The 13860-nt window shown below is 35.7% G+C and overlaps 1 protein-coding gene across 4 annotated transcripts in view; it reads left to right on the top strand.

Annotated features, from left to right (window-relative positions):
• Positions 1 to 13860, top strand: part of TTBK2 (tau tubulin kinase 2) — a 106208-nt gene that overhangs the window by 60473 nt on the left and 31875 nt on the right. For all 4 annotated transcript variants that reach the window (XM_063331956.1, XM_063331958.1, XM_063331957.1 and 1 more), the window contains 5 exons: positions 6290 to 6355; positions 6957 to 7049; positions 8029 to 8154; positions 11216 to 11373; positions 12966 to 13182. In XM_063331956.1, coding sequence (XP_063188026.1) covers positions 6290 to 6355; positions 6957 to 7049; positions 8029 to 8154; positions 11216 to 11373; positions 12966 to 13182 — 660 coding nt within the window. The remainder of the gene's footprint in view (positions 1 to 6289; positions 6356 to 6956; positions 7050 to 8028; positions 8155 to 11215; positions 11374 to 12965; positions 13183 to 13860) is intronic.

A 13860-nucleotide genomic window follows, 5' to 3' on the forward strand; every position in this document is an offset into this window, starting at 1 on the left:
TCCAGTAAAATTTGTTTCCTGGTGAAAACAGAAGCAAATCAGAATCAAAACAGCAACTTGAATTTCTAATTATTTCTGCGCTATGGACTAAATTATCTGCTGAGTTATGTAAAAATATTTTGAATACTTTAAAAGAAAAGAAGGGAAGTGTGTTATTTTGCATACATTAGCTTGCTTGAGACCTTTTGCTTCTCATGCTTAGTTGAAAATAAGTCTGCTATTGAAATAAGTCTACTGCTGGATTGATGCAACTCTTTCATGTGTGGTATTATCATTACAAATGCTAAATACGATATGCACAAAACAATTAAATGTGGAGGTCTTGGTTCTCCCATCTGTTAAGAGCACAGGACTTCCCATAATGCAAAACAATCATAAAATTTTTACTTGTGGAGATAAGTAAAACAATATTCTGCTGTCTGGGGAAATTCTCTGCCAAAGCATTAGCTGGCCTATGTAGGTAGTCCTCCTCTTACAGTAATCTCTGCTTTGGCTCCTGGTATAAGATGAAGAAGAAAGATTGCATAGGGCAAAGCAAACATACACATGGCAGATTTAGCCTGTGTGATTTTTCACTGCAGTAAATTCACATTTGTGACAGACACTTAGTAGGTTGTTACCACCTCCAGCCCACCAGACTTTTTGTCTGCTCATGAATCAGCTTTGAAACGATTGCCATTTTCAGCTAGTGCATCACATTGGCTAAGTAAATACTCCAGATTGGAAACCGAGTAGCTCTGGAGCTGATTCGTGTATCAAATATTGCTGTCTTAGAGGTAGTGATGCTCTTTATAACACAGGCAGTTGGAGTTAAATTTTAATTTGTCACCACATGTCTGTTAGAACTCCCAATAGCAAAACTTAATTGTACTGTTAGATGTTAATTCGGCTTGTTACCCAGCTTCTGCTGGAACTGGGTAGCATAGGATCGGACAGCTGCAATCAGTTTTTGGAAATCACAACTTCTGTTTAGGTAGATCTGAGTCCAAATAATATCTAATACTGACAACTGGTAGGAGATGGGTCAATAAAGAGTTCTAAGTGCAAGTACTCGATTATTAGTGTCTGATGTGGTTTTTATGTAGAGCTAAAAGTGTGGGTTTGAAGAGCTGTATATACAGTGAAAACAATTGAGATCTATGATATATTTTAATGGCAGTTGTATTTCAACTGCTTGATTTTCCCTTACCCAGATGATCCCTGAATTTTTCCTTTACTTTAAACTGGTCCTAACACATGCTAGGCATTCAATTAGATTTCAAAGCCTATATCCACAAAAAAGGGGAGATGGGAATGTGAATTGTTGAAGTCATTTGGTATGAAAAATGGTTCTAAAGAATTTGAAATGTGTATAGTTCCAATCCTGGAAATATATTCCTGTTGCATAAAAGGACTAAGAAATTGGCTTTTTAAAGGGAAAAGATAAGAAAGATTCTGCCTTTAACAAAGGGAAATAGAGGTAATGTAGGTGGCTGCTTCTCTACCCTCCCCCAGTGTGCACTTTAGAACTCGGCTTTAGAGGCAGCACTGAGAAGGTGGGGGTCACTGCTTGAGCTGGTTTCTCAATCCAAAACCTAAAGACACTTAAGAATTCTCAGTCTTTCCCTGACTGATAGGAAGAAACACGTGTGTTAGATATGATGTAGAGAATCATTATTTTTTCCTGTTTATTATCTGCTTTCCATGACTGCAGTAAAAACTTACCTTTTTGCTCTGCATAACTTTTCTAACGTTGCCCAGAGCAATAAACCCAGAGCATTTATCTAGAGATACTGAACTGAGTTAAGGAATGTGGGTTGCCTCTTCCACAGCCTTTCCAAAGAAGCATCAGTTGTAGACAGTTTGTAAGCACAGCCTCTCCCAGGGATCTGCAAACTTGTGTGTTTAGAGGAAGTAGTTCACTTTTCTAGGAACTGCTTATTTCCTGCATGTGGTTTATCTAAGACATTGTCACGTGTTTCCAGTGCAGGGCCACCTCCAAAGAAAACTTACGTTACACTGAAAAGTACCTTTATGTGTAGAAAAATTCTTCATAGTCATTGGATCTGCTTCATATACATGTATCTTCAAAATAATTTTTCACTTACATTTGAAGAATTTATTGATAGTAATCAAATCTGAGACAACTCTGACTTCCAGATCACTGCTTGAGCTAATTATATTAGAAAACCCTTTTTATGTAAACTGATACAAACAAATTGCAGTTTTGTAGAAGATTTGCAAAGTATGTTTTGTGTCAAATATACGTATGGAAGAACTCTAGCCTTCCTAGAAATTATATCCCTTATTCTAATAAAGGAACTAAATCATGTGATCTATATGGCCATTACCACTAACTTAATACCTGGGTGTCCTGGTTTGAAGTAAAACAGAACCAATTTTCTTCTCAGTAATTTTACTTTTTAGCTAAGCCTCTTCTGACTAACTCACTCTCTGAAATTAACACCGTATTTTTTACACAGTGTCTGCTTCTAGCAGAGAAGGTCTGATGTTTAAAGTTAACACAAAGGGATGGTACACAGAGGGGCTCCTGCTTATACTTATTCCTATAACAACCAAGGTCGGCTGACTTTGTTACGTACCAAGTTAGAGGGTCAGAAGTGAAAGAGTGTAAAGGGGTGGCACCTGGGGAGACTGGTCCAGCCCAAACTGCGCCACTGAGATTTAAGACAAAGGTTTAGTTTTGTAGGAATTCTTTTTTCTGCAGAAAGTACTACTCTAGAATCTAAGAGCTCTTCCCTAATTTCCCATTTGTTGCTGTGCCAATTTGAGAGTTGCCTATTTCAAAAGTTTTCTTACTCTGTCTGAAGGAAAAACATAATAACAATAGTTGCCATAAATAAATAGACATGAATGCAAGCTAAATAAAGCTGTTAAATACGGAGGAGCTGAAGAATGGATCCCACTGCTGAGAGAACTGCTAATGGATCCCTGAGATTGAGACAGCACCTGGATGTTGTGGTTGCTCCCAGTCTGTGACTGATAAGAACCCCACACACACACACTACATTTCAAGGGAAAAACCAGGAGAATTTTGATTTTGGCATTTGCCATGGAAAGGAACACAGATGTGATCCATTTTAATCAAAGGTGTCAGTAGAATTCACAGATGTATTCAAATGTGGGATTCACCATGTCTTTAGCACAAATGCCCTTTACAGCTATATGCTCCAAAAATGCCATAGATTCTGTTGGTTGTCTTAATAAATCACCTGTAATAACTGAAAAAAATGGACCTATTAAGCTTTTTTCTCAACAAGGAAATCTATTTTGCCTTAAGGAAGCTCAATTGCTGTGGTAGCAGCTTTCTTAGATAAGGCATCTGGCAGATGATACTATAAACAATGTTTCTGTAAGGCTCTGTCTTCCCCCCCTGCGCCCTCCAAGTTGGTGTCAGATGAGCTCAGATAGGAAAAATTTGGAGGTGTCTAAAACCAAATCAACTTGATCAGTAATAGCAGAGGGGAATTTTATTTGGAAAAAACGTGGTGAATCATTCAGGAAGTTGCTATTATTGCCTGTAATATTTCTCTTTGACTACATGAGCTGTTGTGCGATGCATAAAGAGCTCTGAAGCGGTTTCAGAAGTTTTTCAAATGCTTAGAAGTCTATAAATTCTATTCTGAATTGGGCAACGTGATTTGAGCTACTAGAGCCATCATTCACATTTTTAGTGACATGATAGAATTAATTTATTGTTGCTGTGTTGCACTGTAATACCACTATTGAATAGTGACCAGCTGCATTACTAAAAGGTGTTTCATTGTGTCTTAATATGTAACAGTGTTACATAAGCTCTTAAGTCAGATTTATACAAACTGTACTTTAAGGCAGGAGATTGTAAAAGGATTTCGATATCCTTGTAAAGAATTCAGAATTCATTTCATGGTAAGCTAATATATATGAAAAATAATCATGCTTTTTTAGTTGTCGTCGTTCCCCGCCCCACCCCAGGCAGGTGATTCTGAGATAATTGAAATCATCTTAGGGCAAATAATTTCATAGGAATGGCTAAGGATGGCAGTGACTTTAACGTTCAAAAGCAGTTGAGTTGGTACAAAATGAAATTCCTCATATGGACATTTCTTCCCCAGGACAGAACAGGAATAGGTCAGGTTATTAACATTTGTAGACTGGATGGGATAATTTAGATTCTATATGCCATTTCTTACTCATTTTTTATTTTCTTGTCAAGCAACTGGAGCATTTTTGTGCTAGTTATCAAGTAGAAATTGAAGTTGTTACCCTAGGAATAAAAGCCTCATTTCATCCTGCTTTTCATTATTCTCAGAAGAATGGAAATATTTAACTTAGTAAAACTGAATATAATCCTTCCTTTTTAACATTCAGACCAGAGGCTAAGGACAGTAAGTAAGCATTTGGTTTCATCTTCTGAAACTTTATGCTCTTGGGATTTACTGAACATATATTTCCAGGTGTTTTAAAGTTAAGCTCTCAATGGCCTTCTAAAGTGCTATTCATCAAACTGCATCTTTCTGGAAATTTACCTGTATTTTGATTGTCTTGGCAGCGATTCTATATTATTCTTATTTGGATGGTTTGCCAATCTTCAGAACTACTAAGAAGGAGACTTAAGTCCTTTTTGGAAAAATTTAGTTTCTCCTGAAATTTAGCAGTTCCAAAGCATTTTGAGCTATTATTTTTATAACTGCATGGTACTGTGAAATTTCTGCAACTACAATGTTGTGCCTCATTTCAGGGTAATGTTCAGTACGGAATATGATATAGTTACAAGATTTAAGATAGTAACTCAATTGTCTGTCCTGCCTGAACACAAAATGTGTTCCAAGTACCGTTTAAACTTTATGATATCATGCAAAACCTAGGATTTATGGAATATCACCTGAGAACCTGTTCATGTTAAGAACATCCTAGAAAATATTCTCTGCCTTATCTACCACTGGTTCAGCTCTCATAGTACCACTCTAGCAGGCATTGATTATATTGGCTGTTGAATCCTTTTTAAAGGCGTTGCTGCATAATCCTGATGGATTTAATTGATAGGGTTGCTGACAGTAATGGCAGCTCCTGATGTACTTCAATGATAGCTCTGTGTAGCATCTCTTGGTGGATAAGAAGAAATTATACCTCTGTATATATATAGGTGGGGAGAGACTGAAGTCTTTTATCTTAATAGGGTAATAATTTTGTATTGTGATTATCTTTGATTTTTCAATGCATTGTGCAAAATTTTTTGATATCTTAAGAATTGTCATGAGTCTGGGACAGGCAGACAGATCACCAATTCCCCTTTAAGTACAAGTCAGTGGTGAGGAAGATAATTCAAGTTTCTCACATTGACTGTTAGAGGAGACAAAAAGAATTATTCATTGGGAAGATAAGACTGTGTAAAATAAAGCAAATTTAGCAGTTTTGGCAGTTCTCTTTTTATATAGAATGATTAATTAAGGGTGTAGCATGGACTGGATATTTGTCTTAGGCAAAGTAATAACACTACGGTTTGATTATTTTTTTTTAACATTGTAAATATGTGGTAATTGTGACTATTATAAATTATAAAATTCTTTTTGAAACATTTCATTTGAAGGAAAGAAGGATGGGAAAATATATTCTGTGATTGTAAAACACCAATTATACAACCATACGCCAGTCATACAATATCTGGAGTGTCAGGGAGGAAATGGTGGTATTCAGAAACTAGAAAAGAAATAAATCTTTTTAATTAGTGCCTGTAGTGCAGCCCTTGCTATTTATTGCTTGCCCGCAGCTTTGAGACTTACCTTCGGTGTTCCCTGCATTTGGAATTTCTCAAAAAATTGATTGGCTTGCTAGGTCAGAAAATACTTTTTGAAAATGTTGCTAGCACATTTCAATAAATGGCTGGTTGTCTGTTCATACCACATAATATTGATGTATTTTAGCAAAGTGGGAGAAATAATTATGGTTTAGATCCTGTAAGAATTTAAAAACTCAAACTATGAATAGTTAAAACCAAGAAATAATTTAATTATTGGAGAAAAAAACAGGAATAGTTCTGCCATACAGCTTTTTTGAGGGATGAGGTAAACAAGACTTGATGACTGTGGAGAACAAAAACTGACATAAATCGTTTGTTTAAAAAACTCTGACATACGTCACTGGTGCCTACTTGGATTTCCACTGAGAACTTGTAGAAACATGGTAAATTAAAATAAAACAAAAAGTCAAATGATACTTGTTGTGGCTCCATAGTTACTTTGTAGATGCCAAATTAAGTAGTCAGCAGGTTTATTTCTAACAATGAGAATCTTTTTCTATTCTTTGACAGCCACGAGCTGTCGCTGGTTTTCGAGGAACAGTACGATACGCATCAATCAATGCTCATAGAAACAGAGTGAGTATCTCAATCCATATCGTATCCTTCTCATGTAGCTGAAAGCAGTCAATAATGCAGTTGCTATTGATTTCCTTTTTTGTATTCTTATGTGTGTATTTACTATGTAGAAATTAATAGTTAGAAATTTTGGGAAAGGAAATTATACTCTACAGTAATCAAGGGTAAAAAACTTCTTGTTGTAGAAGTGATAGTGGTCTTAAGAATTTCTTTGGTGTTCAATTGTACTGCAAATTAATAAATTAAAAAGGTGAAGTTACTGAGTTTTATAAAGTACGTAATGCCCAATATGTTATCTTAACGTTATACACTAAAGAAATCTGAGTAAACAGCTTTTCCAGTATAGAGATTTGCAATGTTATTTTAACAGACCTCAGCTTCTGTTTTGTTTCTCTGTGTCTTCTATGGAAATTTACTTGTATGTTTCTACTTTCTACTTAAAATAGTTGTTGGATTTAATTATACAAACTTGCTTTGCAGCATTGATTATATTAATTTTTATATATAGTAATTTAAGTCTCTAGAGCAGTGAAGACACTATCTTCCCTTTTGTCTTACAGCTATTTGTCAGATGCATTAGAATAATATTTCTTTTTCACAGGAAATGGGTCGGCATGATGACCTCTGGTCCCTGTTCTACATGTTGGTGGAATTTGTGGTTGGGCAACTGCCTTGGAGAAAAATAAAAGATAAGGTAAACCTAGAAGTGAAACCAAAGAGCACAAGGGAGATTTACTTCTAGATTGCAAGCGAATGCTGCGACAAAGATTCCACTAAGAATCACTGGTTCATTAATTTTAACAATACATTTTCCAGTGTTTTCTAGTGTTAGTTCTAATTACTACTGTCATGGTATAAAAAGGAATCAAGTTTTACGAACTGTTCTAGGCAGGAAGTAAATTGTGCTTCTAGTTTGCAAATGTTTTAAAACGCAAAAGTAAATGTATATATGCCACTTATTCATTTTCTTGTTTTCACTTGAGTACTTTTTGATTTCACCTATCACACATTTAGAATTTCTTATCTTTTTTGATTATTTGTGAAATGGGCATTTCTTATTTGCTGATGAACACAAGTGAATCAGTCAATATGCAGTAGTGCCTTTAGTCATATATCATAGGAGAATTATGCAAAGAAACAACGTCTAATTAGCCTGTTATTACTTCTTTCAAATTCTTTTTAAATTAAATTGAAACAAGGGTACTCTCTGATGTGGTTTGTGTTAGATGTCAATGTGGTATACAGGGTCTTATACTAAACAGGATTTACTAATCTTACACAATACACTGTGATGACAAAATACACACCAAAAAGTGACTGAACCTCAGATGGTGCAACAGGATATTTAAATCTTTAAAACATGCTTCTTAGAAGGGTTGGAGTGTCTAATGACAGTCCTTGATATCAGGCAGCATTCAAACACAGCAGAAAATTAAAATGGCTTTTCATATTGAATTTAAAGCTTGTACGTTATTTTGCAAGTGTACTGAGGGCTATGACAGAATCTCTTCTCTTGCTATCTGATGTAGGATGAACTTCCTCAGTACTATTCAGTGTAACGCACTTACCATCTTTCTGGCCAGTAGTGTATCGAATGGCTGTAAGATACAAGGTGAATCGGTTGTAGCAAAGAATGAAGGCATGTTAATGTTTGTTGTGTTATTTACTCCTAGGAGCAAGTGGGCTCCATTAAAGAAAGGTATGAGCACAGGCTTATGTTGAAACATCTTCCTCAAGAATTCAACATCTTTCTGGATCACATTTCTAATTTAGATTACTTTACAAAGCCTGATTACCAGGTAAACAGTTTTACTATTTTCTCTTCCTGATTTTTAAATAGCAGAATGTTATGCTTTTCATCTTCAATTTCCTTTGATTTCATTGTGTAGTCTTGGTAGTGTTTATGTATTGTGCCACTACAAAGTTATTTTAATGGCCATCTAGTGCCACAGAAACCTTGTTGTTTTTTTTGTTGTTTTTTTCCATTTTGGAAGAGTAAGGCAGTTAAGTTTCTAAAAACAATTGACAGTTGCTTTGCAGTCAGTACTCTGTTAGGATGGGGTGCTGTCCTACTATTGTCGCCTCTAGTGGGTGCTCCTTAAGTTCAATCGATCAGATTGTTTTCTCAGTGATATTCATTCTGTCAGTTTTCCAAAGTCTGGAGCTCAGCACCTACAATGTATACAGCTAGAGCACAAAATGCAGCCGCGGTGGGTTTTTAAGACGGAAGTATTGCCTACAGAGGTCACCAGAAAACTTTCCTTTGTTTAAGAGAGTATTGCCTGCTGAAATGGATGGCCTCAGCTCGGTGATAAGGTGATAAGTGCCAAGAGGATATGCTGTAGAATATGTGTCTTATTCACTCAGTGTTGGCCCATGATTTAACAATAAATAAAACTCGAAGCCAGAACTTTGTTCTGTACCAGTATGTGGTATCAGAGGTATGCTCAGGAAAAGCAGGGAGGGAGAGACTGAGAGTTTTTTCAGTCTTGTAGACTGTGGGAGAAGTTGAACTGATCTGACATCACACCACAACAAGTTGTCCCTGTGTGCCTGTGGCTCCCAGAAGCACACGTTCCTGTCAGCTTCCCACTTGGCATTACCTGTCTGCCTCGGAGCATTTGTTCAGCTCGCTAACTCAGCAAAACCAGAAGGAAGGGATTTCTGCTGGTGTGCTAGCTGAATTGGTTCAACTGAATAAATAAATCATTCTGGCTAACTCCAGTATTGGAACTTTGATAAGAATGATTCCTGTGCTTTACTTGGTAAGATTAACAGAGAAATACAGATATATAGATTCAAAATAAGAACTGAAAATCTCAAGGGATAACTAATTTCCTGTTAGTAAGTTAATTTCTCTAAATGTGCTGGTAAGTTCTTCTGCACATTTGCAAAAAAAAAATAATCCATTTTTGTGCAAAAACTTTGAATGTAAAAAAAATCTTATTACAAATACAGAAAATGTTCAGTGTTCCTGACAAATAAACACCTTGATTTTTTTTCCTTTTTTATTACAAATTTCCATGGAATTTATCCTATAGTTTACAATTAAGTGAGGAAAATGATTAAGAAAGTTTTGAGTGTTTTAAGAGCCTAGTTATAAAGATGAATCAGATTGATTTTTTTTCTTCTATGGTAAAAATTACTGATTGCAGAAATTCTGATGTTGCACAGAAAAACCCTGACTGTAGACTGGTAAATATGTTTTATTTACATTATGTATCCTGAATAATGGAACATATACACTGGCATATGTTTGCAAAACTTTTTTCTGTGGTTTACTTGTATCTAACAGAGCATGTGCACTCAGGGATTAACGTGATAACAGGACAGAGTTTCTCCATGATAGAGACAGCCCAGTAATTTACAGTCCTCTGGTTCGTCATGGAACATTTGCAGTTGTGTAGCTGCAGCCTGAGCCTTCCGACACGGTCTTCCTCATGTGCTTTAGAGCAGAGCAGGGTGATTTTATTTAAAGCAGTGAGAAAGTGCTTTACTTTCCATGGGCATTTAAGTTCTGGTTTCTCTTAACTAGTATTTGTTGTAGCAATGCTATTCATACCTTTGATATGTATCATTGTTTGTATTTATGGTTAGGCACTGAACAAGAATGTACACGGTCAAGATCCCTGCTTTGAAGAGTTTACAGTCTAAAAAGTTAATGACATAGGCCCAGAATTCACTTTTTATTTGGCAATGTCAGATATATTTGTTTTATTCAGGTATTTATGCACACATTGCCTCAACCTCCTGACATCATTAAGCATTTGAGTTTGTATTTGCATTATAGCAGAAATTGTAGAAAAGATTTAAATGAGAATGAGCTTAAAAATTACTTCAGAGAGACTACTTAATGTTTACAGGAAGAGGAGAATAAAGGAGTGTATGTACAGGACAGAGAGTGAACTATGGCTTTGTGCAGTTCAGTGGGGTTTCAGAACTGATTAGGATAGATGGCACACTGAAGGTTCTTGAGAGTAAGGATAAAATGGATATGACCACTTTATACAAGAAAAATGATCCAAACTTGCCATCCATTTTAAGTTGCCAAAGGGTATATGTTTTTAAAGGAGGCCAGATAAAAATTTTCAGCATGCTAGATTGGAAGAAAAAATGAAAACTAGTTTTAGCTTTTAGGAAAGAAAAAAAAAAGATTAATTTTAGAAATGTTACAGAGTAAGAGATGATGTGTTATGGACACAGCATTCCCACCAGAGACTAGAATGAGACAAAGTTTTTTCACAGGGAGAAGAAGGTAGATGCAATTTCTTTCCTTGTCATGGACACAAATTGTTCTAGATGCTTTTTCATAGCATAAAATGAGGGTGAAAAGCTCCCAGTGTGACATTTCTGTGGGATGAATGTCAGCATTGGATGAAGTAAATGATACATGGTTCCAAATGACAGAAAAGTATGAATTAGCAAATTGGTATAATTCCCTACCTACTCCTCATTCATTTCTTTGGTTTCTAATGGTGTTACTGAATATATTTTTTTATCTTCCTCTGCTGGAGAGCCATTGGATGCTATTCTGCTGCAATGTAGTCATGCCTCTGTGTATGTGTATGTGTCTTTTTATGGAGCCTGCGGCCTATCTTTGCCTCTCTTTACTCATAAAAACACAGATGTGTTCGTTGTTTTTTTTTTTAAATAAAACAGAATTTTGAATATCTTGACTTTGAAACCTGAGAAAATGAGAAATGGTTAATATAAAGAACTGTGTCCTTTTTTTTGGAAATTGTTGTCAGTCCAAATCTTAAAGAGGAGAGACATGTTAAAGCATTGCAGGAGGATATTTTTCAATTGCTTGGTTTCTTGGACAAAAATGAAGCTTATTAACTTTTTTTTCTTCATTTTTAGCTTCTCATGTCTGTGTTTGACAACAGCATGAAAACATTTGGGGTTATTGAAAGTGACCCTTTTGACTGGGAGAAGAGTGGAACCGACGGTTCTCTGACAACAACAACAACTTCAACCACACCTCAGTTACACACTCGTCTTACTCCGGCTGCAATTGGGTATGTGTGCACATTGTGGTCACTTAAAAAGCAGCCACAGAGTGCCAATGGGAAATTATCTCCATAATTTAGGTTTTTTCTGCAGGATGTTGAATAAATAAAGGAATAGAAGTTCGGGAGCATTTGAAGTATTTCCCTCTTTAGGGTTCCTGTTTATACTGTCCTGAAAGATAGCACTGCAGTCCTAAATTTATAGCAATAAAAAATAGTAGCTCAGGAAACTGCATGTAAATTTGCTAGTCCATCCTTTGCTAAATCGTGTTTTGTGAAACTAAATGATGCGTCCTGAGTTTAACTGCCTGGAAATAAACGCATTGTTTTCTGTAAGCTTGGAGTAAACTACTAGCAGCAATTTCCTTATAACTTTGAAAAATGAATGGATCTTTATAGGAAATTTGGAAATAGATTTTGGTCATGTTTAAAATAATATTTAATGTGGTCTTTGGGACCTTCTATAATTAAGTAATTTGGATGAGATGCGATGCTTAATAATACCCATACTCATCTCACGGGACTGGAGAATAGAAGAGATGTTTATGAGTGAGGAGTAAGACTTTGTGCGTGTTCTAGGTCTTGAATAGATCAACTTTTTATCTAAGAGTCACAAAGGTTGTGACATGGGAGTTTTGACAGTGTAGTGAGGCTGAAAACCACCAGAATTTCATGTAGAATGTATTAAATTTCCAGTATTTCAAGGTAATTTTTTAAAAAAAGTGTTACAATAAATGTCAGTCAAGAATTACCTGGTGTGAATATTACACAGGTGTACTGTGTGCACTATTGAACACACTGAAGTTGACAGGGATTTTGCATGTGATTCAGTCCCATTATCGCACTAAGCATCACACTGGAGCTATTGATAGTCTTGGCTGCAGTTAACAATTTTGGTGACTATAAGGGAATGACTTTTAATTGACCTTCTGACTTTTCACTTTTTAGGAATAGCATTTCTTCAGCTTCAGATAGTGAGCTAAGCCTTAGCCCTATTTAGCCCCAAATCAATAGGACTACAGAACTTTCATTAAAATGTAGTGTCTTGTTAGTGTTATGCTTATGTTTTGATTATCAACAATTGGACCAAAATGGCACTTTGATAAGAATAGTGATTAAAACTGCATTTAGTTTGCTGAGTGATCTCTCTTCCTCACACAGTATGTTTTGTTATTCTGCCAAACTTGGGGGAAAAGGAGACTATATTTTGAAAGTTGCCATTAATATTTTTGAATAGAAAAATATGTGCAGAAGAGTTAGGAGTCAAGTTGAGCCTGGACATGATCTCTAACAAATTTTCTCAGAAGTTGCTTCAAAAACATTCAAATACGAGCTTTTAAGTGATTTTTTTTTTTTTTTATTTGTTATGTGCCTGAATTAAAGAAACAGAAATTGTGAAAGCCAAGAAGTAGGGATTTCTTATATTAAATAATTTACAAGATTTAGTTTTCTACAGAAGCATGTTTTTGCTTATAATTTTTAGGGTTTTTTTTTCTTTTAATAGAGTAGAAAATGACTTAGAGTAGAAAATAATTTCAAAAAACATATTAGAGTCTCAATTTTTTACCTTTCTGATTTTTTTTTTTAAACTACTTTTCTAGAATTGCCAATGCCACTCCTATCCCAGGAGATTTGCTGCGAGAAAACACAGATGAAGTGTTTCCTGATGAACAGCTCAGTGATGGAGAGAATGGTATTCCAGTTGGTGTCTCACCAGAGAAACTACCTGGATCCCCTGGGCATCAGCGTCCTCAGGAAAAAGATGTTTGGGAAGAAATGGATGCAAACAGAAACAAAATAAAACTAGGGATCTGTAAGGTACTTAAAAATCTGCCTTGTGAAGACCATCTTTGAATACTTGCCTGTCCCCATGGTGCACATAACGTGTAATTAACAATGCAGTCTTACTAATATTCATCAGCCAGTATTGTCTAAGAAAACCAGATTTATGGTAGGGCTAACACATTTTATTAGAGTGATTTATACACTGTAACAAGCAGACTTCTTTTGGGCCTTGTGTCACTTTATCAGGTCTTTATGTGGAGTAGTAGATTGCTGATACTTTGAGATTCTTTGTAGTTTATTCATGTTCTTCAGACAGGATTTTGATTCTTGCTCACTGAATGAAACCAAAGCACATTTCTTGCATCTTACATGTGTAGAAGTTAGATACCAAATATACAAAAACCAGTTTAATGTTATTCTTCAATTGACAGATGGGCAGTGTAATTGGCAGTATCCATTTAATTCGCTTGGTGTTTTTGTCTCTATAAGATAGGATACCTTTGTACTGATCCAGAGAGGTTCACGGGCTTGTCTTTAGAAGAGAATGCTGCTTAATTTTGAGAAGTGGTCTCTCAGAAGTGGTTTCTGTCTCCCTTGCTCACAATCACAACATCTCATACTCAGACAAATGTAGCCCTGTTTCTTGATATAAAAATGTTTTGAACATGAAGAGGGATCTGGTACTGGAATGTTCTTTAGCTAGGAGAGCTG

The sequence above is a fragment of the Chroicocephalus ridibundus genome, chromosome 4 (assembly GCF_963924245.1).
Source record: "Chroicocephalus ridibundus chromosome 4, bChrRid1.1, whole genome shotgun sequence".
Classification (NCBI taxonomy): Eukaryota; Metazoa; Chordata; class Aves; order Charadriiformes; family Laridae; genus Chroicocephalus; species Chroicocephalus ridibundus.